Genomic DNA, 27,816 nt, shown 5'->3' with positions numbered 1-27,816 from the left:
CAACAGGACAAGCAAGGAAGGGAAATCAGCAGGGCCAGGAGCAAGGGCAAACAGGCAGAGAACCAGACAAGAACAGAGCACGAGGAAGAAAGGACAATTCAAGGAATCAAAACAGGAACATAGAACAAGGCACAAGGCAAGAACAAGACAAGGATAGCAACACACACTGGACTGCAAGGGCACCAGGAGACCTGTTGCTGAGGTTCTGGCTGGTTGCAAGAGACTTCTTTACATACTGCTGGAGGATGTGACATCATCAGCCAGCCCCACAGGAAGTCCCGGCTAGGTGACCTCTAAAGCTGTCCAGATTTGGAGGAAGTTCTGTCCTAGGTCCTTGGAACAGCATGCTTGCGGAGGCTATTGCTGAGTAGCCATGGATCAGAGGTAAAGGGCTTAACAGTACCCTTCCTCCCCCCAGTTTTCTGGGCCTGGGCTTAAAAAGGAATCTGCGGTGGAATTCTGCCACCAGTTGTGGAGCCTGAAGATTGATGGCAGGTTCCCATGAGTTCTCCTCAGGGCTGTAGTTCTTCCAGGTGATGAGATATTCCAACTTGTTTTGGACCCTGCAAGAAATCTCTCCTACTTCAAACTGGGTGTCCTCTTCCAGAGAAGGTTCAGGCTTTTGGGGTGGAGTTCTGCCTGGCCAGGAGAGGATGGTAGGTTTTAACAAGGAGATATGAAATACATCATATATTCGAAGAGATGCAGGATGTTCGAGTTTAGAGGCGACTGGGCCTAACTACTGTTCAATGGGAAAAGGTCCCATGAGTCAGGGTGCAAATTTTGTGGATGGCATTTCAAGCTTCAAATTCTTGGTACCGAGCCCTACCAAGGTACCAGGCTGGAGAATGGGTGCAGGGTGCCATTTCTTGTCAGCTTGGGCTTTAGCACAGCATGGAGCATGGTCAATGAGTTGGCGAGTTTTTTCCCCATAGGATCCTGGAGCTCTTGTCCTACTAGGGTGATAGCTCAGCAGGTCTCTGACATAGGAACAGATCGTGGGACCTGTGGGTGGCATCCAAAGACGATGTAAAATGGTGATGATCCAGTGGAGCTGTTGACGTGTTTGTTATTGGCAAATTCGGCCCATGGAAGCAAGGAGGCCCAGTTGTCTCATCTCTGATTCACAGATAAGCTTTGAGGCTTTGGTTGATTTTCTCAGTCTGGTCATTTTGCTCTGTGGGTGATGGATGAAGTTTAGGACAATCCTGAATTTCTGGCATAGACTTCTCCAGTACTTCACAGCGAACTGGACCCCTGATCTGAAAGAATGTGGAGAAAAAGTCCATGGATTCTGAATTTGTGCTGAATACAGAGTTGAACAAGTTCTGGTATGGACAGGAGTCCAGGGAGAGGAACAAAATGAGCCATCTTTAAAAACCTATCCACAATCACCCATATAATGGTGTGGCTATTCGAAGAAGGCAGATAAAAATTGATGGCCACATGGGTCCAGGATTCTGTAGGAGCTGGCAACAGCTGTAACAGCACCCACAGTTGGGCTTGGTCACTCTTCTGCACGGCACAAGTAGGGCAGAAACCCATGTAATATCAAATGTCATTCCTCATTTGAGTCCACCAGTAGTGGCTCACAATGAGTTCCAGAATGCGGGTAAGACCAGGATGCCCCAAGAAACTGAAGTCATGGGCCCATTCTAGAGCCTTTTGCCATAAACACTGGGGGAACCACAGTCTTACGAGAAGAAACCGTGAAAGCTGCTGAGTGTACAAATTTGGCTAGATTGAGGACAGGCTGAAGCAGCTCCAGTGCTCTTCTGTACTGAAGGTGCAGGATAGTGCATCTACTCAATGGTTCTTGTCAGCAGGGCAGTAACGCAGCTCAAAGTTGAACCTGTTAAAAAAAACAAAAAAAAACAAGGACCAGCGGGCTTTTCAGGGGTTCAATCTCTGCACTTAAGCCAGGTGTTCAAGATTCTTATGCTCCGTATATAAATGGTTACAGGATGCTTGGCTCCTTTCAGTAAGTGCGCCATTCCTCTAGCACCAGTTTGATTGCAAGCAGCTCATGATTTCCTATAATATAGTTTCTCAACCGGGGAGAATTTCCTAGATTAAGTAGGAGCAGGTCACCAGAGTGTCATTATGGTTGTGCTGCAGGAGGACAGCACCCACTCCTGGGGTGGACACATCTACCTCCACAATGAACGGTCTTGCTGGGTCTGGGTGATGAAGGCATGGACCCTGAATGAGCTCTTCTTTCAGCTGTTCAAAGGCTCAGGTGGTGTCTGCTGGCCAATTCCTGGTGTCGACCACTTTCCTGGTTAGGGCTATCAGGGGGGCCCGCCAATGAGGAGTAGCTAGGGATGAACTGTCTGTAGTAGTTGGCAAACCTTAAAAATCATTGCATCGCCTTGAGTCAAACGGATCAAGGTCACTCCACAATGGCCTTCATCTTAGCCGCATCCATCTTGAGGCCTTAGCATGAAATAATATACCCTAAAAAAGGAGCTCCACTTGCTCAAAGTCACAATTTTCCAGCTTAGCGTAGAAGCAGTGGTCATGGAGTCTCTGCAGGTCCTGTTTCACATGGTGTCGGTGAGAGATTTAGAGAACACTAGGATGTCAGCCAAGTATACGACTACGCAGGAGCAGAGGTCTCTAAAGATCTTGTTCACCACTGACTGGAATACTGCGGTGGCATTACCTGTCATGGGTATTAAAGGCGGTTTTCCATTCATCACCCTCTCAGATCCTGATCAAGTTGTAGGCTCTCCAGAAGTCTAGTTTGGTGAAGGCTTGTGTGTCCCGCAGGGGGTCAAAGAGTTCAGAGATTAGGGGAAGCATGTAAAGGTTCTTCTTTGTTATGGGGTTTAGGCACCAGTAATCTATGCAGGGGATCCAGGTAGTCACTCCAAGACAAACAGGACAGACAAGACAGAGAAGGCCAATAGGACAAGGAAGGGAAACAAGCAGGGCCAGAAGCAAGGGCAGACAGGCAAAGAACCAGACAAGGAACAGAGCATGAGGGAGGAAGGACAACACAAGGAAATAAAGCAGGAACACAGAACAAGGCTCAAGACAAGGAGAGAAACACACACTGGACCACAAGGGCACCAGGAGACCTGTTGCTGAGGTGCTGGCTGGTTGCAAGAGACTTCTTTATATATTCCTGGAGGATGTGATATCAACCAGTGCCACAGGAAGTCCCAGCTACAGGACCTATAAGGGCAGCCCAGAACTGGAGGAAGTTATATACCGGATACTTGGAACAGCATGCTGCCAGAGGCTATGCCGGAGTCATTTCAGCTCAGAGGTAAGGGGCTTAATATATATACTATACAGAACTACTGTGGCAAACTTTGGGATGTATATGTTGCATATGACTACTAAAGCACAGCTTTGGGCTGCAAATACAGTAACTAATGTGGGACAATGCTGGGGTGCATACACTGCATATGACTTTTGAAACCTATGTGCCAAATTTAAGCGGTTAATACTGTATGTGATTGGTAAGTGGTATCAATGGCATTCAAATGCCCCTAGCACCTCTGTGTTCCAAATATAATAGTTGATTGCTTTAGGACATTTTTTATATACAGATTATTATATATAGATATATATACCAAAAAATAAAATATGAACACTAATAAATCCTTTAGTGACCATGTTTTTCTTATTTTCTAAATTACTTAAGAACCTGAACAAAAAATAATATATGCACAAAGAACACAGAAACCTAAAAACTGGGTGAAAAAATATTTGCACAAAGATAGAAACTTAAAAACAGTGAAAAAGGCTGCTCATATCATCACTTCAAAAACCAGCCATAAGAGGTTTGTTAATCAGTTACAATCACTTTTCAATTTTCCATCTAAATGGCTTTTGAATATCAACCTCAAAATATCTATGCAAACATGTTTTTAGCGCAAAAAATATTTTTTGTGCATATACGAGAAATTACTTACTTACCTGATAATTTCCTTTTTTTTAGTACAGACAGATGAATCCAAAACCAATGGGTTATGCACCTCTTCCAGCAGATGGAGACAGAGCAAAGTTGACATAATAGTATATATATACCCCTGCAGTGGCATCAGCTTGCCAGTACTCTCTGCCAAAGCCAACTATGGAGAAACTAGCAAAACCTGATTATTAAAAGATAGCCATTCCAACCCTCAGCCAACAATAAAACACAGAGCTCAGACAAAGGCGTGTAATAACACAAATCTAGGAACTGGATTGACACTTACCAGTACTCCATGGAACAGCCACGCAGGAGGACCATAGCACCACCATTCGGCAGCCAAGGATGGAAAGCTGGATTCACTTGTCTGTACTAAGGAAAAGGAAATTTCAGGTAAGTAGTAATTTCTCTTTTCTTAGCATACGATAGGTGAATCCAAAACCTATGGGATGTACCAAAGCTACTCCCGAACATGTCCAGTCAAAACTGCATGTGCAAAGGCTGCGTCCTCCCAGGCCTGCACATCCAAGCGATAATGCCTGGAAATGGTGTGTAAGGAGGACCACGTCGCAACTAGACAACAATCTAACTCCCACCCATCATACTGCTTGAGCCCTAGTGGAATGAGCCCTGATCTGACTAGGCTACGGCTACTCAGCATCCACATACGTGGCTGTGACTACCTCCTTAATTCAGTGGGCTATTGTAGCCCATGACGCCAGCTCACTCTGTTTACTCCCACCATGGAGAATAAACAGCCGGTCCATCTTTCTGAGTTATTCAGCAATCTCTAAATACCTCAAGATATGCCTTTTGACATCAAGCAGATAATCCTCCGCATCTCTTGCCTTGTCCAGAGACGGCAGGGAAATAGACCGATTCAAGAGAAAATCCGAGACCACTTTTGGCAAAAAGGAGGGAACAGTTCGCAGCTGTATCGCCCAGGGAGACACTGGTAAAAATGGCTCCCGACAAAACAAGGCCTGTAGTTTGGATACCCAACGTGCAGAACAGAACAAGAAACACTGTTTTTAAGGTCAGTAACCTCAAGGAAAGTTTACACCTCTATCGAAAAGTAGCGGCCGCTAAAAAAAATCCAAAATTAGATTAAGACTCCAAAAGGATACTGTAAGGGAGGACGAAGATGCTTCACTCCTTTCAAGCAACAGGCCACATCTGGATGAGCCGACAAGGGCCCACCACGCACCTGACCTCGGAAACAGGCAAGAGCCGCCACATATACCTTTAAGGAATTAAGGGCCAACCCTTTAATCAATCCATCTAGCAAAAATTCCAAAATGTAATCTTAACCCAAACAAGGAAGAACCCCTCGATCTTCACACCAGGCCTCAAACACTCACCAAACCTGCACACAGGCTAAGGAAGTGGAGAACTTTCTCTCTCGTAGCAAGGTGGCAATCATCATAGTAGAATATCCATGCTTCAACAACGGAACCCTCTCAAGGGCCATATCGTAAGACAAAATCGATTCAAATTTTAATGACGAACAGGCCCCTGCCATAGCAAATTCCTGTGCACCGGAAACCGGAGGGGAGAGTCCACCAGAAGCCTTCACAGATCTGCATACCATGGTCTCCTAGGCCAATCTGGTGCTACCAGAAGCATCATCCCTCTGTGACTCTTGACCCTCCGAACCATTCTGTCCAACATGGGCCAGGGGGAAAAGCATACCACAGCTTGCCCTCTGGCCACTTTTGCATGAAGGCATCAATGCCCAAGGTCTTTGGATTTCTCCTGCGACTGAAGAATCGAGGAACCTACCACGCGGCAAACCAGACAAGTTTTGGAGCAGGGCCTAGCTGCAAGGGCTGCTCAACCCGCCAGGCTGTCCCATCCCCTGAAATCCACCAGAGCTGGGAACAACCTTCAGATCGTACACCAACCATGGAGATCGGGGGGGGGGGGGGGGGGGTAAGAATCCCTACTCAACTCCCCTTCTCTTTGACAATTTTTAAAAAATTACCCTTTACCTGAGCTTTGCCCATCCCACTCAGTACAAGGTTGATTTCCGGCTGTGGAGGGAGAGGGCATAAACCTTCACTGCCGTGCTCTACTTACTGCACCTGCTTGCCTTTCAGCTGTTTTTTGGGGGGTTTTTTTTACAGCTACGTCCAGGCCAGTTGAAAAACCAACTACCGGACCAAGGTACTCATCTGAGGGACTGTGGAAATCACCTTAGGAATTCTCAACTGAGGGAGGGACCATACGGTATCACCACAGGAGAGTGGGGCAAATTTAATTTCCTTCTTCTTTTCCCCTTCTAAAACAAAGCAATCCCCAGTAGGGAGATGCATGTCCACCATCTGCTGGAGATGAAGAATACTGGCAGGCTGTCACTGCAGGGGTATATATACTGTGATGTCAACTTTGCTTTGTCTCCTCCTACTGGTAGAGATGCAAACTCACTGGTTTTGGATTCACCTGTATATATGCTAAAAGCATATTTGTGCACAGAAAATATGGTTTGTGTGTGCAAATCATGTTTTTGGTTCATAAATCCCATTATAGGTTCCAGTGCCTGAACGCCATCTCTAACCAGGCGTAAGATTTCCAGTGCTATGAAAACCTGGGTTAAGCCAGTACCATCCTTCTGCATTGGGAGCTGATAGGTAATGTCTTCATTTGCATCGGATTTCCATATAATGGTGCTATGCAGGGCGCACAATTTTCACATGCACATTTTTTGTGTGCAAATCTTGCTGCATTGGGAATAACATTTGCACATAAAAAATGTAAACAACTGATGGTAAAATTGTGTACTCTGCTGAAAGCAACTTATTGCATTTGCCTTCTTGTGGGTAAAATACTTTTTACGCATGGTAATTCCTTTGAAAATTGCCTTAGTTTTGTTGATTATTACTGGGAGGACAATGTAACAGATGGAATTAGAAAAGGCTCCAAGTTCAATCACTTTCCTCCAAAGAAAAGTATAACTATTAGAAACTTATGACAAGATGTGTAATGAAGTAATTTACATTTAGCTTATTTTATTTTTTGATTTAAATTCTGCTTTTTTCAGGCATTTCAAGTTAGATTATATTCAGGTACTGTGGGTATTTCTCTGTCCCAAAGGGCTCACAATCTAACCCCTAGATTCATCAAATGTTATAATAACGCATGGATAATGCCCGCGGTAAAGAGTATCATGGTAATCAACTATTTATATCACTATAGGAGGGCCAGCTAATAGCTCGAAGTGAGGTGTTGGTGGTGGTTTAGGGGCCAGTTTTACATGCAGAGTTAGATGTACGAACAGCACAGTACACCTCAGTGAAGATTTGATGTCATTTGGAGTGAGGAAAGCTTCACAGAGTTGAGATTTCTACTAGGGTATGTACCCGAGACAGTAGGTGACGTAAAAAAAAAAAATTACCCAAACTTATGTTATTGGAATTTAAACCCTGGCTTCCAAGGTTCTCAGTCCACTGCTCTAACCACTCCATAGACCCTTCAAAACAATGTGTTTAGATTTGTAAATCTAATCTATGCGTGTTTCCTTCCTTCAACTTAACCACACCCCCAAATCCACCTACTTTTTGACTGGATAATAGTATATATGTATTTTTACCTCTGAAAAAGAACATGTATACTATTTTAAATGGCTAATTTAGCTTTAAGGGGGTAATTTTCAAAGCCAAGTGACAAGACTAGAAAGCTAAGGCTAGAAAGATGCTGGACTGCATAGAGAGAGGCATAACATGCAGGAAAAAGAAGGTGATATTGCCCCTCTCCAGGTCCCTGGTGAGGCCTCCCCTGGAATACTGTATCTCAGGAAGTATAGATAGGACGGAAGCAGTCCAGAAAAAGATGATCTAAATGAGGTGGGTCTGCACCAAAAGACATGAGAGTTGAGACCGAGGGACTTTAAATATGTAAAGGATATCCTAGAGGACAGGATAAGTTATACTGACTTTTAAATTCCTGAAGGGTATTAAATGATGCACTGGCATCAAGCTTTTTCCAGTGGAAGGAAAGCTATAGAACTAGGGGAGATGAAACTCAGGACCATCATCAGGTGGTAGATGCATGGAAAGCTCTCCCAGAAGAGACCAGAATGGTCAAGAAATTCAAAATGATGTGGAATAAACACAGAGGATCTGTAATGACTGAAGGGTGGAAATGAAGAAAAGGGGCAAGCTGTGTTAACTGTTGTAATCTCTACGGAGCGGCAGATTACGAAAAAAAAGTCTGCTAAGCAGACTGGATGGAACACTTGGGTCTTTTTCTACCATCATTTACTATGTTACATGATAAAGCAGTGGTTTGTGCACTTAAATGGCTCATTATAAACTGAAGGAAAACAGGATGGATTCATTATAAAGTAAACTAAAAGGAACTCCAAATGACGCTAATCACAAATTTGCTATTATGATTCTTCAAAAGAAGTGTTCCAATATCCCTAATTTGTAGTACAGCTACAAATAATTGATACAAATTGCACACAAATGTAAATTTGTTTGTCAGGTAAGAATAGATTTTATCCTCCAGTTATGAATTGGGCATTCGTAAGCCACATCGTTCATATTTATGAGATGTTGGTTTTATGTTTGATTTAGATTTTGTAAAGAAGTGAAAGTGGTTATAAAAGCAATTTACAAAGTGGTGTTAATGCATTTGAGGTTGCTGTCATTTTTGGGTTATTTTTATATTCTATTTTATTAGCATGTATTATCCACACTCATCGCGCGTAAAGGCTATAATATAATAGGAACAATTCACCTCTTTTTGGAGTAAATGGGAAATGGAGGATGAATTTGTGGAATTTATTACCAGGTGGTTGATTTATAGGAGGGATTGTTGCTGATTGTTTTATTTGTCTCTTAGACTACTGCTGATGAGGTAAAGACAATAGATGTAGAGCTACGTCTCCTGAAGGAGCCAGTTACAGGCGAAATGAGGGTCCCTCGAGGGTATACAAGAAGGGAATAGACTTATCTATATTTTTAAAAGATATCCTAAGAAGATACCACATTTTTCTTTTAGAAAAATGTTGGGATCACATTAGTTAAAATTAAATGAGGCAATTTGTTGTGTGAGGGTTTATTCAGGTTATATAAAAGTGTAGATGTCAGGTGTATTTGAATAGCGGTGGTATGGATGTATAGATATCATACGAGTGAATGGGAATTGTGTGTGGATATGTATATAATATTGTACTATGTAATATGTCATCAAAGAAGGGCAATTTAGTTGCTAAATTACAATTATTTTGTATTTATTGTGGGTATATTATATTTTATGACATGAAAGATATTACTATACAGATAGATTTTAAAAGTGTTGCTCATGCATAAAATGGTCCCATATACGTGTATGTGGGCTGCATGCAAGCAACACAAATTTTAAGAAGTGTGATGTACGCATGTACGTATCTGTGCGTGTGCATTCCTGGGCGGGGCCAGGAGTTACATGCATAACTCCGAATTTTAGAAAAGCTGACCACAGCGCGTGTTGGTGTGTTATCCAAGTCTGTGTTTTAGGGATTTTAAAGACCGCTGAGCTACCATATATACTCAGTGGGGAGGGAGGAGAGACGGAGACACACACACACACAATGTGACACTATATATATTTACCACTGTAAGAAGGGCACTTTCAGCTTAGGGTATGTTTGAATAATAAGAACCTTATTCAAACCTAGTTACACTAAATGCTGTAACCACATCCTCTGGCAATGAATTCCAAAGCTTAATTATGCATTGAGTGGAAAAGAATTTTCTCCCTTTGTTTTAAATGAGCTACTTCCTAGAGTGTCCCTCCTAGTCTTTTTATTGTCTAAGGGGCCAATGCAATACAGTGTGCGCAGCCGAGCATACTGTTTAACCCACAGTTGGACACAGGTTGGGGATTAGCGCGTTAATTGCTGAACAGAAAAGCAGAAAAAGCGCAGTTGCTTACCTGTAACAGTGTTCTCCTAGGACAGCAGGATGTTAGTCCTCACAAGTGGGTGACATCATCCGATGGAGACCGGCACAGAAAACGTTTGTCAAAGTTTCTAGAAGCTTTGACCAGCACACAGATGTCCAGCATGCCACTATCCACGCATCCACGTGTGGTCCCCCTTCAGTCTCGTAACGTAGAAAAAAAACGAGCGAAAAAATAAAATAATAAACTGGAAGGAGAATCTAACTCTGCGGGGAGGCGGGCGGGATTCCTGAGGACTAACATCCTGCTGTCCTAGGAAAACACCTGTTACAGGTAAGCAACTACGCTTTCTCCTAGGACAAGCAGGATGGTAGTCCTCACAAGTGGGTGAGTACCAAGCTCCAGGCTGTCCCTGTTAGCAGAAGAGACCAACAAGGTGCCAACAGGCACAACAATTGCAGTGCTGTTGGTCGGCAGGGGGCTGTCTGGCTCCCACCAGAGGAACTAGGTCCGAAGAATTTGGTTCAGGTCTGGAAAAGATAGCGCAGGATGGATTGACCAAAGGCATTGTCCTGACGCCCATCCTTGTCCAACCAGTAGTGGGCCACAAAACGTGTGAAAAGAACTCCACCTGGTGGCCTGGCAAATTTCAACAACAGGACTGCTTGCAGATGAGCCACAGATGTCGCAATGGCCCGCACAGAGTAAGCTTTAACTCTGCTAGCCAGCAGAAGGCCAGCTTGTGTATAGCAGAAGGCGATGCAATCCGCCAGCCAGTTCGATAAGGTCTGTTTACCCACCACCATTCCCAGCCGGTTTGTATCAAAGGACACAGAACTGAGTGGATTGTCTGTGACTGACTGTGCGATCTAAATAGACAAAACCCTCTTGCAGTCCCGGGTATGAAGAGCCCACTCCCCTGAGTAGGAATGAGGCCTAGGAAAGAAAGTTGGCAAAACGAATGACTGATTAAGGTGGAAATCAGTCACCACCTTTGGCAGAAACCTTTGGTGCATAGCATGACCACAACATCGTGAAAAAAACCTCGTGTATGGTGGGTACATAACCAAGGCCTGAAACTCACTCACCCTACAAGCCGAAGTAATCGCCACCAGAAATATAACTTTCCAGGGAGTAAATTTGTGTTGCAGGAATGCAGCAGCTCAAAGGGAGGACGCATGAACCATGTCAGGACAAATGCTGAGGTCCCAGGATACAACAGGGGGGTCGTAGAGGGGGCTTCAGTTGGAGTAGGCCCCTCATAAAACAACCTACTAAAGGGTGCACCGATATGGGTGTACCAGCGACGCCTCGATGGTACTCACAACGCTGAGATGTATCCTTGAGTTGATTTGAAGCCCAGACTCGGAAAGGTGCCACAAGTAGTCCAACATCTGTGTGGAAAGGGGGCATGAGAATGAATCCAAGCCCTGCCCCGCACACCACATGGGAGAATCTTTTCCATTTCAAGCTGTAGGACTATCTGGTGGAAGGTTTCCTAGAAGCCACCAGCACCTGGGAGATACTGTCCGAGAGAGCCAGGGGCTCAAGGACTAGGCACTCAACATCTAAGCCATCAAGGCCAGCGCCCAGAGGTTCAGATGGTGCAGGGTGCCCTAGTTCTGTGTGATCAGATCGGGTGCAGTCCCCAGCCGGATGGGGTCCTAATAGACAGGTCCTATAGTAGTGGGAACCAGGCCTGTTGGGGCCAAAAAGGCACTTTGAGGATCATAGTCCCTCTGTTCTGTTGAAGCTCAGCAGGGTCTTCAGTAGGAGCAGGAGAGGAGGGTATGCATACAGCAGACCTCTCCCCCAGTAGAGGGAGAAGGCATCACAGCCGAGGTGCCTGCCCCCCACCCCAATAGGGAGCAGAACCTGCTCACCTTGTGATTGTGTGGGGAAACGAAGAGGTCCACATCTGGTGTTCCCCACCAGTGAAACAGTTCAGTCACTACCTCTGGGTTGAGGCTCCATTCGTGTGGCTGGAAGGAGCAACTCAGCCAGTCTGCCAGCACGTTCAGAGTCTCGGGCAGGTACATCACACTCAACAACATCCCCTGCGACAGGGCCCAGGGTCCATACCTGCACCCCCTCGAGACAGAGGAGGAATGAGCCTGTGCCTCCCTGTTTGTTGATATACCACATTGCCACCTGGCTGTCCGTCCGGATCGGGACTGCTTTGTGTGATAACCAATCTCTGAACGCCCATAGGATGTAACGGATTGCCCAAAGCTCCAGAAAATTTGACAGCAGGCTTCATGAGCGATCCAGAGATTGTCCACATGGGCTCCCCAGCCCTTGAGGAGAGGCATCGATAGTGAGGATCACTTGAGGAGCAGATTGATCTCCAACTCCAAATTGGAGGTGTTCCCACCAGGACAGACACACCAGCAGACGTTCCATGACTGCAATGCAAGTCTCGATGTCCCAAAAGGCCTGTCGCCACTGTGACCACAAGGTCCATTGAGCCCTCCACATGCACAAACGGGCAAGAGGGGTAACATGGACGGAAATCACCATATGGCCCATAAAACTGAGCAGACGACAGGCAGTTACCTGCCGGCTGCTGCAGGTTGCAGCCACCAGCAAGGCGAGGGCAAAAGCCCGATTGTGTGGCAAAAATGCCTTCTTCTGCACAGTTTCCAGTCAGGCGCCTGTGAAGTCTGGCTGAGGAGACAGGTAGAATTGAGACTTTGGATAGTTGATAATGAACCCCAAGGCTTGTAGAACCCACACTGTCAGGGCTAGAGCACTCAGTGCCCCTGAGCAGGTATCGCTCTTGATTAACCAGGTGTCTAGGTATGGGAAGACATGCACCTCATGATGCCAGAGATACGCAGTCACCACCGCCAGATAATTGGTGAAGAAGTGAGGGGCTAAGGCCAACCCAAAAGGCAGCACCTTGTACTGATAGTCAGCCTTCCCCACCAAGAAGCGGAGGTATTTTTTGTGGCCGGGGAAAATGGCTATGTGAGCATAAGCTTCCTTCAGAACAAGGGAGCAGAACCTGTCTCTTTTGAGAAGGGGAAATCAGCGTACCCAGATAGACCATCTTTAACTTTTCTCTTGAGAGAAACTTGATCAATGCCCTGAAGTCGAGGATGGGGCATAAGCCGCCGTTCCTTTTCGGAATTAGGAAATACCTCGAATAGAACCCTCGGCCCTGCTGGGGGCAAGGGACCGGCACTACTGCGCCTGTTGCGAGAAGGACAGAGAGTTCCGATTGAAGTATGACCTGCTAGGCAGATGAACATGGGGGAGAGGTCCCTGGGAGCAGACTGAAGTTGAGATGGTACCCTTGATGGATTATGTTAAGGACCCATTGGACCGAAGTGACATCCTCCCAGTGATGGGTGAAGCCAATGAGCTTACCTCCCACTGGGGGATCTGGCATCATGAGCTCGCTCGACTGACTCGTCAAAAGCCCATAGCCGGGTTTTGCTGGGGTGCCGGCTGGAATGGCCCCTGGAGCTAGTGCGTGGCGTGCAAGACCGGGAGGCAGGAGGATAATACTTCTGCCTATAGAAGGGTTTCCGGGATTCCGGCCTGGAGAATTTCCTGACCAAGGACAGGGCATCGGAAGCACTAGCGGAGAGCTGTTGAAGGATGTCGTGATGGTTCTTCAATTGCACTACCACATCCCGGAACTTATCCCCAAAGAGGTTGTCACCTGTGCAGGGGGAAGTCAGCTAGCTTCTCTGGGTGGAGGTCAGAAGCTCTGAGCCAGGCCATCGATGCCCACCATGGCTATGAGGGACGCCATCTCAAAGACACTGTAGGTGGATTGCACCTCATGCTTGCCAGCCTCTAAACCCAGCAGGACGATGGCCAAGAGTGCCTCCTGTTGCTGCTGAGGCAGATCCTCTGCGAGGTCCTGGACTCACTTCCAGGGGTTTCGGTTGTACTAAGTCATGTATATCTGGTAGGCGGCAATACGGGCGACCAGCATAGCACCCTGGAAGACCTTCCTGCCTGAGGCATTGAGCTCCCTATGTTCTCGCCTCAGGGGGAAAGAAGCGTGGGTACGGGAGTACCTGGCTTTTTTTCAAGGCAGACACTACAACCACAGACTGGTGGGGGAGGTGCCGCTTCTCGAACTCCACCACTTGCTGCACCAAATAGGTGGCATCTGCCTTCCTATTGACAGGGGAAATAGAAATCAGGTGCTCCCACATACAAAGGAGGAGGTCCTTGAAGATGTTGTGGATAGGAATTGCCATGATCTCCTTAGGAGCGTTGACGAACCGGAGTACTTCCAGCATCTTTTGATGCGCATTCTACTCCATGAGCAATTGGAAGGGGATAACCTCGGCCATGGCCATGGCCCTGACACCCCACGAAGGACAGATCCTCGGGGGAGCAACCGATGCCTTTCCTCAGGTGGGGAGGGCTCCGAGAGGGGGTCGTCCGACTAGTCAAAGGAAGATTCTGTGGAATCATCCCCCCCAAAGATTGTAAGGTCCTTTCTCCTCACTAGGGCCAGTGCGGAGCGGGCAAGGCCCATAAGGGATATCAGCCCTGGGCTCCAATGACTTTGGAGGCCTCGAGGGCACTGCAGGAATCGACGGCTCCCCTAGCATCAAGAGGGCTGGAGGGACCCGGTAAGGGCTCGGGGAACCAAGGCCTCAGGAATACGGCACCGGCCGCATCTTCCTCCTTGGAGGACCTAATAATCAAGATTGCTCCAGTGGGGGGCATCAGTGCGGCACCTAAAAGGAAGTCCAGACGCTCCAGCAGGGGTGCTAGGATCGACAGCGAAGGCTCAGTCACCGATATGAGGGCCAGTGGTTTGATGATCTGAAGCGCCCTGAGCACCACAGTCTGAACCCTGTGGTCCAGCTCATCCTGAAAGTCTGGTGAGGCCAGGACTAAGGGAGGGAGATGAGGCATCACCTGCTCTTCCTCAGGTCTCCGAGGTGGCAGGTGCCCAGCACAGACATCGATGGGGGAACGCCTGGGACTCCCAGAGGCATTGGAGGATGCGGTTTCCAATGGCCGGGGTCGCTTCATTGGCGGTATGGCTGGCTCCAGTACTGCGCTGAAACCGGAGCCATGCGCCGATGGCGACCGGTGGCGATGCTTGCGGAATCTCCCACGGTGCTCGGCCCGGTCTTGCCCGGCGCCGAGGCAGCAGAGGACCCCGATGTCCGGGTCACCGGTGAGATCATGGAGGATCTGTCACCGTCCCTACGATCCTTTGAAGAAGTGGAGAGAGGAACAGTGAGAGGGAGAAAATCCAGGGGCTCCCCGCTTCCTCACAGTGTCGAGGAGTCCAATATCGGTGTGGATGGAGTGGACTTTGAAGAACCAAAAAGTTTCTCCATCTTATCAAGACGTGCTTGATGGCCTTTGGGGGGGGAGTCATCTGATCACACAGAGACACCCATGGATGTCATGCGAAACCCCCAGGCAGAGGATACAGACCTCATGCGGATCTGTGATGGACATGGTCCGTGGGCGCAGGGGGCACCTACGAAAACTGGATGATGCCATTAAAGCTACCCGGCATGCGGCTGATGACCGGCGATCACTGTGAGGCGAGATGTCAGGATCGACTGCAAGGATGGAAAAACAGCAATTTAACCTACCACGCCGAGGAGGCACTGTCTGCAAAGAGGGACCAATGATGGAAAAATCATGATATTTTTGAGAAAAAAAAGAAAGAGTGGAGCTCCACAAACTGCCAGGCAATGCACAGCGGAAAAGAAGAGACTGAAGAGGGACCTCGTGTGGATCGTGGCATGCTAGGCATGCTCAGTGTGCGGTCAAAGCTTCTAGAAACTTTGACAAAACGTTTTCCATGCTGGGCTCCATCGGATGATATCACCCACTTGTGAGGACTACCATCCTGCTTGCCTGTACATCCTCCTACTTAACATCGTTGCGATATTAAGTAGGAGGAACAAAATCTTAAAACAAATTAAAAAAAAAAAAGTTTAAAAGAAATGTGCCTGTGGTTCGGGTTCAGGAAGCGGACGCTCAGTTATCATGCATCCGTTTCCTGAACCCCTGGCTGTGTGCCGATTAGGAAAACGGACGCTGATAAATTTGGCGTCCGTTTTCTAAACCGGCGGACAGTCAACCGCTCGCGGGCTCCCATTGTCAAGGAAGTGCTAGGGGCATGCAAGCAACCCTAGAGCCTCCTTGACAACGCGACCCCTAATTTAAATATTGCATGGCGCCTCCAAGAGGGGGGGGGGGGGGCCTTCATTCCCTCTCCCATGGCCAGAGTGCAAGGGTCTGTAGCACACCAATGTAACACCGCACCCCGACAACCCACCCTGAGTTGAAAGTGCCCCTTTCACAGTGGTAGATTTATACAGTGTCACATTGTCTCTCCTACAGTACTCTCCCCCTCCCCCCCAAAATTAGGACATGAAAAACCTGGTTTTCCCCCTTGTGTGAGCATACACATATAAAAACCGCTAAAGCCTTGGTGGTAATACGTGCGGGACATTTACTCGAGGCAACTGTTAAGATCACACGCGCACATATAATGCGGCAGGGTATTTTAAATGATATGAACTTGTGTGCGTATGATATAAAACTGCAGCATATCTTCAGACGACTCGGATGACCCCCTCTCGGAGCCCTCCTCACCTGAGGAAAGGCATCTGTTGCAAGTGTTTATGGGTGCACACACATTCTTTATAAAATTAGCCAAATAGGTTTTAAAACATTTGTAGAAAGTTTGGAGCATTGATCATATCTTATTAAGTTATAATCAATGTATTTGTATGTAATTTGTATCAATTATTTGTAGTTGTACCACAAATTATGGACATTGGAATGCTTCTTTTGAAGTATCATAATAGAAAAATTAGTCATATGAGGTTCTTTTATAAAATTGCCTAGGGTTTGTTGAGTAAAAGTATGCATGAAATGCTATTTTGTGCATAAATTTACTCAGGCTCAGCAGAGGCATTCCGGGGGCAGGAGTCTGGGCAGGGCTGGGATTTATGCGCATACTTTTTCATTTTCAAATGTATTCACATAACATTCTCTCCGAAAAACTCCCTGCACAAATTAGCATGTGTGAGTAATGCAGGGAGTTTTGCCAACACAGTTTCAAAGCGAATTTATGCGTGTAAGTTTGCTTTGAAAATTGATCACGTGTGTGTAACAACCCACAGATTTCTACGAAATTACCTTCTAAAAGATTTGGAGATAGAGCTAGGGGCAGCAGTGCCTATGAGCCCAGTCTTCTGCTCCCTACACACACAAGCTCGTGCATCTCTTCTCCTCCCCCCAAAACACGTACACACTGTGGGGTGAAGTCTCCGCGTACACGCGCACAAGTTCACTGTGAAAATCCTGCCTTAACTGGCCGAGTACATGTGGAGCTTTACTCGCACACTTGCTCCAAGCAGAGTGTCACTTGTGAGCGTCAAATTCTCTACATAAATTTTGAAAATATGCAAGTATGCACACAATTCCTATCCCTGCTTCAACTCTGCTCCCAAAATGCTTATTACAAGTTTGCGTAAAGTTACACACACATAACAGGGTTATGTGCAGGTGTGCTCGAGATCTCCCCTTTCCACCCTTCTCCATCCCCTCCCTCCTATCCCCCTCTGCCAGCTTGATCCCCGAGGCTTTCACTCCCCCCCACCATGCAGCCTAATATTCATAGATTAATCCCTGGTTTTTCCCCTCCACTCCCTCCCACCCCTGTCCCCCTTCAGTTGAATCGCTGGACCTCTCTTCCTCACCCAGCTCATTCCAGCTTCTTCCTGCACTCCATCCTGATTCCTCTCTTTCCTTTCTCCCCAACTCCTTCTCCCTTTCCTGATCCAACAGGAAAAGGAGTGGACCTCATGGCTCCCTCTCTCTACCCCAACTCCTATGGACCTTAGAAACTTTACCTCTGCTTTTTTTCTGGGGCGTGTGTGTGTGTGTGTGCGCACTACTGTTTACACGACGTCTGCACGTGAATGGACGGGACCTGCCTCCCTGTCTTGCGTGGTTTGTATTGTAGCAGCACCCCATACTACTGCTGCTGCCACCAGAGGCCCATGCTTCATCCTTCTCCCTCATTCTCTTCCAAGCATTCACCTCTTTTCCTTTCCCTGCAATCCCTTCTCTTCTCACGCCTGCTTAGCTTTTATTACATATTTTAGCTCTCTCGCCTACTCCTCCACCTTTTTCGTTTCTATCTCATTCCTTTCCTTTGCCTGCCACCCCCCACCACCTCATGCCTAAGCCCCATTCTTACCCCTTGCCTTTACCAAACACCTCACTTTTCTGATCTCCAGCACCCACCCTTCTGCCTCTTTCCTACTTCCCCCGGCATCCATGCCCCTGGCTTATCCCCTGCTTTTCCCAGCCCCTGCCCCTGGCTTACCCCCCACTTTTCCCAGGCCCTGCCCCCTATTTCCCCCTTCCCCTAGCATCCATCCCCCTGTTTTTCCCCTTCTTCCCCTCTTCTCCCCATTCCCCAGCACCTGATGCATGGAGTTTGACAGGGAGGGAATGCCTTGCGTGTTTTGGAGGTCCTTGTAGTGCCAGCACAGAACAGAGAGCAGACAGAGGTCGCAGAACAGGCTCCTGCCATTCCCTCTAACTCGTCCTGTGTAGACTCACGTGCAGCCTGAACCATCTTGCAGCAAATTAAGCTTCTGTAGTTATTTCCCAGAGGACATAAGAACATAAGAAATTGCCATGCTGGATCAGACCAAGCATCTTGTTTCCAACGGAGGCCAAACCAGGCCACAAGAACCTGGCAATTACCCAAACACTAAGAAGATCCCATGCTACTGATGCAATTAATAGCAGTGGCTATTCCCTAAGTAAACTGGATTAATAGCAGTTAATGAACTTCTCCTTGAAGAACTTATCCAAACCTTTTTTGACCCCAGCTACACTAACCACATTCTTTGGCAACAAATTCCAGAGCTTTATTGTGCGTTGAGTGAAAAAGAATTTTCTCTGAGTAGTCTTAAATGTGTTACTTGCTAACTTCATGGAATGCCCCCTAGTCCTTTAATTATTCGAAAGTGTAAATAACTGATTCACATCTACTCGTTCAAGACCTCTCATGATCTTAAAGGCCTCTATCATATCCTCCCTCAGCCGTCTCTTCTCCAAGCTAAACAGCCCTAACCTCGTCAGCCTTTCCTCATAGGGGAGCTGTTCCATCCCCTTTCTCATTTTGGTTGCCCTTCTCTGTACCTTCTCCATCGCAACTATATCTTTTTTGAGGTGCGGCGACCAGAATTGTACACAGTATTCAAGGTGCGGGCTCACCATGGAGCGATATAGAGGCATTATGACATTTTCCGTTTTATTAACCATTCCCTTCCTAATAATTCCTAACATTCTGTTTGTTTTAACTGCTGCAGCACACTGAGCTGATGATTTTAAAGTATTATCCACTATGATGCCTAGATCTTTTTCCTGGGTGGTAGCTTCTAATATGGAATCTAACATCGTCTAACTACAGCAAGGGTTAATTTTCCCTATATGCAACACCTTGCACTTCGCCACATTAAATTTTATCTGCCATTTGGATGCCCAATCTTCTAGTCATGCAAGGTCCTCCTGTAATGAATCACAATCCGCTTGTGATTTAACTACTCTGAATAATTTTGTATCATCCGCAAATTTGATAACCTCACTCGTCGTATTCCTTTCCAGATCATTTATATATATACTAGCCGTTAAGCCCGTAACAATGGGCTACATTTAAAAAAAATTTTTCGGTCTATTTCCTTCCCACTTCCTCCCCCCTCCCCTCACTCTCTCCTCCCTCCCTCCCCCCACCTCACTCTCTCCTCCCCCCTCTATTCTCCCTCTCCTCCCCCCACTTCCCCCCTCTATTCTCCCTCTCCTCCCTCCCTCTACCTCCCCCCTCTCAGCTCACTCTCTCCTCCCTCCCCTTTCAGCTCATCCATAACCGGCTTGAAGGGGGGTGTCCCTCCCTCGTGCGTGCGCCGCCGCTCCTGCTCCTCCCGCTCGTCGTCGTCGCCACCGCCACTCCTGCTCCTCGCCGCCGCTCCTCCTGGCAGGCGCCATTTTTTTTGGGGGGGGGGCACACTCTGCTCTGGCCGACATGCTCGCATGCGCGGTAGAGCTGCTCTCTACTGCGCATTTGCAGCACGTTGGTCAGGGCTCCCTTATCTAGTAGATATATATTGAAAAGCACCGGTCCAAGTACAAATCCCTGAGGCACTCCACTGTTTACCCTTTTCCACTGAGAAAATTGACTATTTAATCCTTCTCTGTTTCCTGTCTTTTAACCAGTTTGTAATCCTGAAAGGACATCGCCTATCCCATAACTTTTTAATTTTCTTAGAAGCCTCTCATGAGGGACTTTGTCAAATGCCTTCTGAAAATCCAAATACACTACATCTACCGGTTCACCTTTATCCACATGTTTATTAACCCCTTCAGAAAAATGAAGCAGATTTGTTAGGCAAGACTTCCCTTGGGTAAATCCATGTTGACTGTGTCCCATTAAATCATGTCTTTCTATATGCTCTATGATTTTGATCTTGAGAATAGTTTCCACTATTTTTCCCGGCACTGAAGTCAGGCTCACTGGTCTATAGTTACCCGGATCACCCCTGGAGCCTTTTTTAAATATTGGGATTACATTGGCCATCCTCCAGTCATAATGGATGATTTTAATGATAGGTTAACAAATTTTGACTAACAGATCAGAAATTTAATTTTTGAGTTCCTTCAGTACCCTAGGATGCATACCATCCGGTCCAGGTGATTTGCTACTCCTTAGTTTGTCAATCTGGCCTACTAAATCTTCCAGGTTCACAGTGATTTCGTTCAGGGGTGATGAGTCAGTTTGTCTGACTCATCACCCCTGAAAACCATCTCCGGAACTGGTATCTCCCCAACATCCTCATTAGTAAACATGGAAGCAAAGAATGTATTTAGTCTTTCTGTAATGGCCTTATCGTCCCTAATAGCCCCTTTAACCTCTCTGTCATTTAATGGTCCAACCAACTCCCTCACAAGTTTCTTGCTTCGGATATATTTTAAAAAGTTTTTATTATGAGTTTTTGCCTCTATGGCCAGCTTCATTTCAAATTCTCTCTTCACCTGTCTTATCAATGTTTTACACTTAACTTGACAGTGCTTATGTTTTATCCTGATCATTTCCTATTAAATACTGATCATTTCCTATTAAACTGAAACAGTCTCTATCTACCAATCATTAAAATGTTTTACTTCTCGTTAAACTGTTTTATCTTTCCTCTAACTCTAATCCCAGTTAGAATGACCCCCGTTTTATTGTAACTTTTTTCTTCCATGCACTTGTTTTACTTTTTAATGTATACTCTTATGTTATTAGTTATTTACGTTATAATGTATTTCTCACCCCTTGTTTTATGTAAACAGACATGATACGAACTCCGTGAATGCCGGTATAGAAAAATACAAATAAATAAATAAATAAATAAAAAATCCTATTTTCTTCACATGGATCCTTCTTCCAATTTTTGAAGGATTTTTTTTTTGGCTAAAATAGCCTTTTTCACCTCACCTTTTAACCATGACGGTAATCGTTTTGCCTTCCTTCCACCTTTCTTAATGCGTGGAGTACATATGGACTGCGCCTCAAGGATTGTATTTTTAAACAATGCCCAAGCCTGTTGAACACTTTTAACCTTTGCAGCTGCACCTTTCAGTTTTTTTCTATTTTCCTCATTTTATCAAAGTTTCCTTTTTGAAGGTTTAGTGTTAGAGCTGCAGATTTACTCATTGTCCCCCTTCCAGTTATTAGTTTAAATTTGATCATGTTATGATCACTATTGCCAAGTGGCCCCACCACTGTTACCTCGCTCACCAAATCCTGCGTTCCACTAAGAATGAAATCTAAAATAGCTCCCTCTCTTGTTGGTTCTTGTCTGACCATTTTGTCCAGGTGGACAGAAGTATACTCCTATCACTATACTCTTACCCAACACACATGGGATTTCTACCCATATTGATTCTACTGAGCATTTAGTCTCTTGTATGATCTTTATCCTGTTGGACTCTATACCCTCCCGGACATAAAGTGCCACACCCCCACCAAGTTGATCCTCCCTATCATTGTGATATAATTTGTACCCTGATATAGCACTGTCCCACTGGTTATCATCCACCTTCCACCAAGTCTCTGTGATGCCAATTATGTCAATCTCATCATTTGCTGCTATACACTCTAACTCTCCCATCTTACTTCTTAGACTTCTGGCACTGGCATACAGACATTTCAAAGTGTGTTTTTTGTTTGTATTAACAACCTGTTTTTCAGTTGTTAGGGATAATTCGGAAATCATTAGCTTCGGTAATTTTTTTACATATAGGCACATGGACTATGTTTGCTTTAAATGGAACCTCTCTGTTGGGATGCCCTAACTCTCCTGTTTCATTAGTATCCTTCAAGGATACATTCCTCCGAACCATGGACTGCTGAGTGACTGTCGGCTTTCCCCCTTGTTCTAGTTTAAAAGCTGCTCTATCTCCTGAGGGCCTTATTTACTTAGCCATGGCAGAGCTATTATTGTGCAGTACTTTTATAAAATACCACATGCTAACAGTTCCACTTTACTGCGTTATTCACTAAACAAAAGAGGCGCGGTCATGAAAATATCATTTTGCACAAAACCATAAAATACACGCAAAGCGATATTTAACCGTTTGCTCGTTATTTTTCGGGTATACATAAGCCATCCTGCAGCTGTTCATTTGAGGGTTCGTCAGGTATTCTAGGAGAGCGTGAGCAGATTCAGGAGGGGAGACTTTTTTTGCATCAATTACCTGAGCAATTTGTCTTGTGTCTGTTTTCTCTCTGTGCTTACTGTTGCGTCCATCGGTCTTCGATGGCTTCGCCCTGCCTACCTCTCACTACTTGCGGCTCCTCCCGCTCACCTCAGACTACTGGCTGCTGCGGCGTCTCTTTGCCGTCCTCTCCGGCATCCCTGGACCGGCTTTGGTGCTGCCTCCCGCCATGCTCCTTCAAGGTACCTTAGGGCGCGCACGCCACCCTCATCTTTATTTCCACATTGGCGCGAACCTCAGGGGCATCCCCCTGACATGACGTCACGCTGCTCGGATATTTAAGCCTACAGTATTTGCTAGCTCATCGAGTTAGCAACGGAACCCTACGGATGGGATTCGCTCTCCGTACCGAAGCTGCTCGCCACTCCAGCACTATCTGGAACTCTTACACTCTTCGGGGATGCTAACGGGATACTCGCTCCTCGGGGGCCTCTTCTGCTTCTTTCAGGTGCTATAAGGAAACCGGTACTCGCTCCTTGAGGGCCCATGTTCCCTGAGTCGCTGCCTGCATCTTCAAACCTTTCTACTTGGAAGACTTGACTAAGTTTCCATCTGTGAATACAACTACCATCTATTCCACAGCACTGCTTCACTGGAACTAGGTACTCGCTCCTCGAGGGCCTGCCCTCTGTTCCGGTGCCAGACCTCTCGTCTAGTGGAATCTCTGTTCTGCTACGTGAGTACAATACAACTGAGTCTCTCTGCTCTAAGGGATCAAGTACTCGCTCCTCGAGGGTCTGCTCTCCCTGTGTCGGAGCTTCTCCTAATTCTACCTGGAACTCTGAATGCTTCTCATTGTGTACTCATAACTCTCAGTCTCTTTCCTCTACAGCATAGCCTAGCAGAGGATTCGCTGTTCCAGCTTTCTGTGGGAGACCTGCACAGTCGGGCTCAACATCTACTACTCACTACTGCCACCTCTAGTGGTTTCCAAAACTATCTAATAAAAGATTCAAATCCGTGTTTGTGTGTCCAGAGTCTAGCCTGACACTGTGGTCCTTCACGTGACTGCTCCCCCATGGGCGTGGTCAGCTGCCACAGTGTCCAAGGATCCACCCAAACATCAATAACAATAACACTTACTTTTTCCATTGTCTGTTTATATCTGTATATAGGGATGTGCAATCGTTTCTCCTGAATTAGGCAATTTCAATGAAAAAGTTACACAATGTTAGGTTCCACATTAAGTGCTACCACCCAAGAAAGAGATCTAGGCGTCATAGTGGATAACACATTGAAATTGTCAGTTCAGTGTGCTGCGGCAGTCAAAAAAGCAAACAATGTTGGGAATTATTAGAAAGGGAATGGTGAATAAAACGGAAAATGTCATAATGCCTCTGTATCGCTCCATGGTGAGACCACACCTTGAATACTGTGTACAATTCTGGCGCCGCTTCTCAAAAAAGATATAATTGTGATTGAGAAGGTACAAAGAAGGGCGACCAAAATGATAAGGGGAATGGAGGTTAGGACTTTTCAGCTTGGAGAAGAGATGGCTGAGGGGGGATATGATAGAGATGTTTAAAATCATGAGAGGTCTAGAACGGGTAGACGGGAATTGGTCATTTACTCTTTCAGATAATAGAAAGACTAGGGGTACTCCATGAAGTTAGCATGTGGCACATTTAAAACTAATCAGAGAAAGTTCTTTTTTACTCAACGCACAAGTAAACTCTGGAATTTGTTGCCAGAGGATGTGGTTAGTGCAGTTAGTATAGCTGTGTTTAAAAAAGGATTGGATAAGTTCTTGGAGGAAAAGTCCATTACCTTCTATTAATTAAGTTGACAGCTACTGCTATTACTAGCAACAAGTAACATGGAATAGACTTAGTTTTTGGGTACTTGCCAGGTTCTTATGGCCTGGATTGGCCACTGTTGGAAACAGGATGCTGGGCTTGATGGACCCTTGGTCTGACCCAATATGGCAGGTTGTACAGGCACTAACTAATCCCCTTATGCAATTAACACCTCAACAACGCGCGTCCAGCGAGGGATGAATCTAATAGTGCTCATCACATACAAATGCATGTGAATGAGGCCATTAGCTATTCACTCCGAACAGCTAATAGCAGGCATTAATAGCTGAGCGCTCCCACCTTGATAACATGATCCCTAATTTAAATATTCCATGGCGCCCCCAGGAAGGGTGCCTGGGGACACATTAGGAAAGCAGGCGCTGAGTGTTCAGCACCCGCTTTCAGCACACAATTACATCAGCCCCATTGTTTGTTCTAGTTTAGAATCAGGAACTGTGCCAAAGGCCTTGAAAGTAATAGTATTAAAGAAACAGAACCTTGTTCTAGATTACGTTGATATTTTTCGCCCAGTTTTAAACCTTCTTTTTGGGTAAAATTGAGAGAACAGTGTATCAAGTGCGACATTTTTTATATAAGCAGAATGTTTTCCATCCTTGTCAATCAGGGTTTAGACAAGAACATAATACTTTAACCCCGGAGGACAGGATGCTAATCCAGGCTGATAAGGGGCTTGATTCACTTCTGATTTTGTTGTATTTTTTTGACCACTTTTGTCATAGTATGTTACTTCAGCAGTTCGAATTGGTGGGAAAGTTAGGAGGAAACTTGTTGGGGAACTGAAATTCCTGGTTCCTGCAGTTCCAGAAGTTCCAAAAATTCCACAAGAGCTGAATTTTGCTGCTCTGGCTGCAACATAACAAGGAGGCTAGAGATACAAGAAAATAATTTTCAGTACTGAATTAGATAATATTTTCCACAGTTGCATATTTACAGCTCAATAGCGTTCCAATGAGGTTTGACTCATTGAAATCAGATAAAAAATGTAGAAGGAATTCACTGTAAGAACTTGCCAGATTAGCAAAAATGAATAGCTTCCAACCTGCACATAATCCCTTGATTAATATATTTTCTAGCATACATTAAGCCAAACAATGGGCACCAAAGTCCAATTTAAAGTGCACTATACACTTAAGTCCTTTTGCTGACTTGTTCTGGGAAGTACAGGCTCATGCAATACATAATTTTCATGCCTTTCAGTGAACTCTAAATGTATCACCATGCATTTATTCAACTACAGAAAATTTCACCTGTCATTTATTTGCTCATTTTCTTAAAATGTCTAAATCCTTTTGGAATGCCAGGGCACGGCATTATGTTTACTACACCTCACCACAGCCTGTCTTCAGCAGTGGATTAAACATAACCTCCAACACTCAAATCTCACACTAATCAGTAATACCCGTGAGGCCACACTCACCTCTTCTCTGGTGAAGTTTTTGTCGGATCCCAGGAGCAACGGGGTGATGAAGCTCTCTCCGGGTCTGATCTGGGTCATAAAGCCATAGAAGCAGAGGAAGACGACCATGCACTTCCAGCGCTGGGGCTCAGCTTCATGTACCAGATCGGCGAGCTTGGAATCCTGCTCCACTGTTCTGCACACCAGATCCCGGGGCTTCAAGAACTGGGGCTCTCGGGTGTCCTTACTCTCTATAGCCATGATTCTTCTAACAGACTCACCGTGTGGTGGGTGAGGGGGGAGGAACTTGGTGTTATGAATCTCACAGAATATGCGCAATCTGAGAGCTATCAATAAGGATTTGGGAAATCCTCAGGTACAGCTCTGGCTTCAGCAAACCGTCTTTGCTTTGGGTCTTTGTCCTTAGGCTGCAGCAGGCTCTATATTGCAGGAATTCTCTGTTGTGCCAGCACAAATATTTTCACTTGGTGGGAGGCACACAAGCATTGTACTCAAATGTGTGTCTTTGGGAAACATTAAGGAAATGACTTCTATTCGTTTTAATATTAGATGTAAACATGTCCTTTATCCTGACAGAAGTACAGGGAATAGCTCATGCTGACAGTGGATGCCATCTGTAAAACAGAATAGAGGAAAACAAAATTCAAGACCAAAAATGTGCACAGGAAGGTAAAACTCATTTCCACAAAGACAGAACCAGAGACAACAGCCGCCCTGATGAGAGAAGGGTCAAGCAGTCTCTCAACACAGAAAGGAATAGTGGGGACTTACAAAACAGATCTAACAAGGAGGGAGGAACTGAACAGCCCCAAGTGTCGAAAAGCCCCAGTACAGAGTAGACAGGATGAGCAAGCCATCCTGATTTTAAGCAAGGAAAGCAAGGTGGGCAATCCTGAAGGGAATGGAGGATATGTATCTCAGCCATCTCCAAATCCACCAGGGACACTGAGTCAGTGTCTGGTTTTTACAACTTTCAGGTCTAAGAATTTCTCAGATTTGTAGCACACGTTTTGTATTGACACATCAGGGAATGATACAGAATGGGAGCTTTAAAACCAAGACTGGTTCAGTATGTTAGCTGACAGAGCTATGCCAGGATTAGGACATACTGCCTCGGATGGCCTATAAGACATTTGATAACCTTTATTCAAGCTGGGCAAGGAGAAACAAATCTGTTAATGGTTTACTAAGCCAACATAACATGGACTTTAGACAAGTAAGCAACAACTTCTTATTTCTGTTTGTCAATTTTCTTTTCCATAGTTTCAGCTTGAAGATATTCATATAAAGGACTGAATGCTAGCCAAATCCTCTTATCCCTTTCATGTGTTAATGAAAGATTTGAGCTCCATAAGCAGATCTTATTTAATAAATAGCTCAGTTACAAAATGCAAACAGGCAGAACAAGAGAGCACTAAGTCAGCCCACCAAAAAAAACAACATTTTTTTTTTTTTACGTCAGCAAAATAGTTTGATACTTTTACAAAACTTACAAATGTTTTAAGATGCATATTCTTAGGGTGACCAGACTTCTTAAGTACACCGTCAGACGAAGGAAGGAAAAACTACTACTTACCTGATAATTTCCTTTCCTCTAAGGAAGGCAGGCCAATCCCCACAAGTGGGTTGTGCACCTCTACCAGCAGATGGATACAGAGTAAAAGCTCTGCCCCAACATCTGCCAGCCAGTATTCTCTGGAAAAGACAAACTGGACATGCTTCCTACCAACAGGGAACACTGAGCTCGGATAAAAGAATTAACATTCACTAGATTGAGGGACTGGTTAAGACACTGACCAGTCCTCCAACGAATAGCAGGAACACCACTCTGTAATGTATGCACCTAAAGGGCGAAGCAAAGGCAAAATCGGCAGCCAAGGGTGGGTCGGGGATTGGCCTGCCTTCATTAGAGAAAAGGAAATTTATCAGTAAGTAATAACTTCTCCTTCCTCTGCACTCAGGCAGGCCAAGCCCCACAAGTGGGA

General features: G+C 45.7%; 1 protein-coding gene across 5 annotated transcripts in view; it reads right to left on the bottom strand.

Annotated features, from left to right (window-relative positions):
• The window catches only part of SLC19A1 (solute carrier family 19 member 1), a 112,119-nt gene that overhangs the window by 24,428 nt on the left and 59,875 nt on the right, over positions 1 to 27,816 (bottom strand). For all 5 annotated transcript variants that reach the window (XM_029606743.1, XM_029606740.1, XM_029606744.1 and 2 more), the window contains exon 2: positions 25,832 to 26,445. In XM_029606743.1, coding sequence (XP_029462603.1) covers positions 25,832 to 26,071 — 240 coding nt within the window. In that variant the 5' untranslated portion in view covers positions 26,072 to 26,445. The remainder of the gene's footprint in view (positions 1 to 25,831; positions 26,446 to 27,816) is intronic.

This window comes from Rhinatrema bivittatum, chromosome 6 (genome assembly GCF_901001135.1).
Source record: "Rhinatrema bivittatum chromosome 6, aRhiBiv1.1, whole genome shotgun sequence".
In the NCBI taxonomy this organism is placed as follows: Eukaryota; Metazoa; Chordata; class Amphibia; order Gymnophiona; family Rhinatrematidae; genus Rhinatrema; species Rhinatrema bivittatum.
The sequence above is the reverse complement of the archived record's forward strand: the minus strand, read 5'-3'. Positions and strand labels throughout refer to the sequence as shown.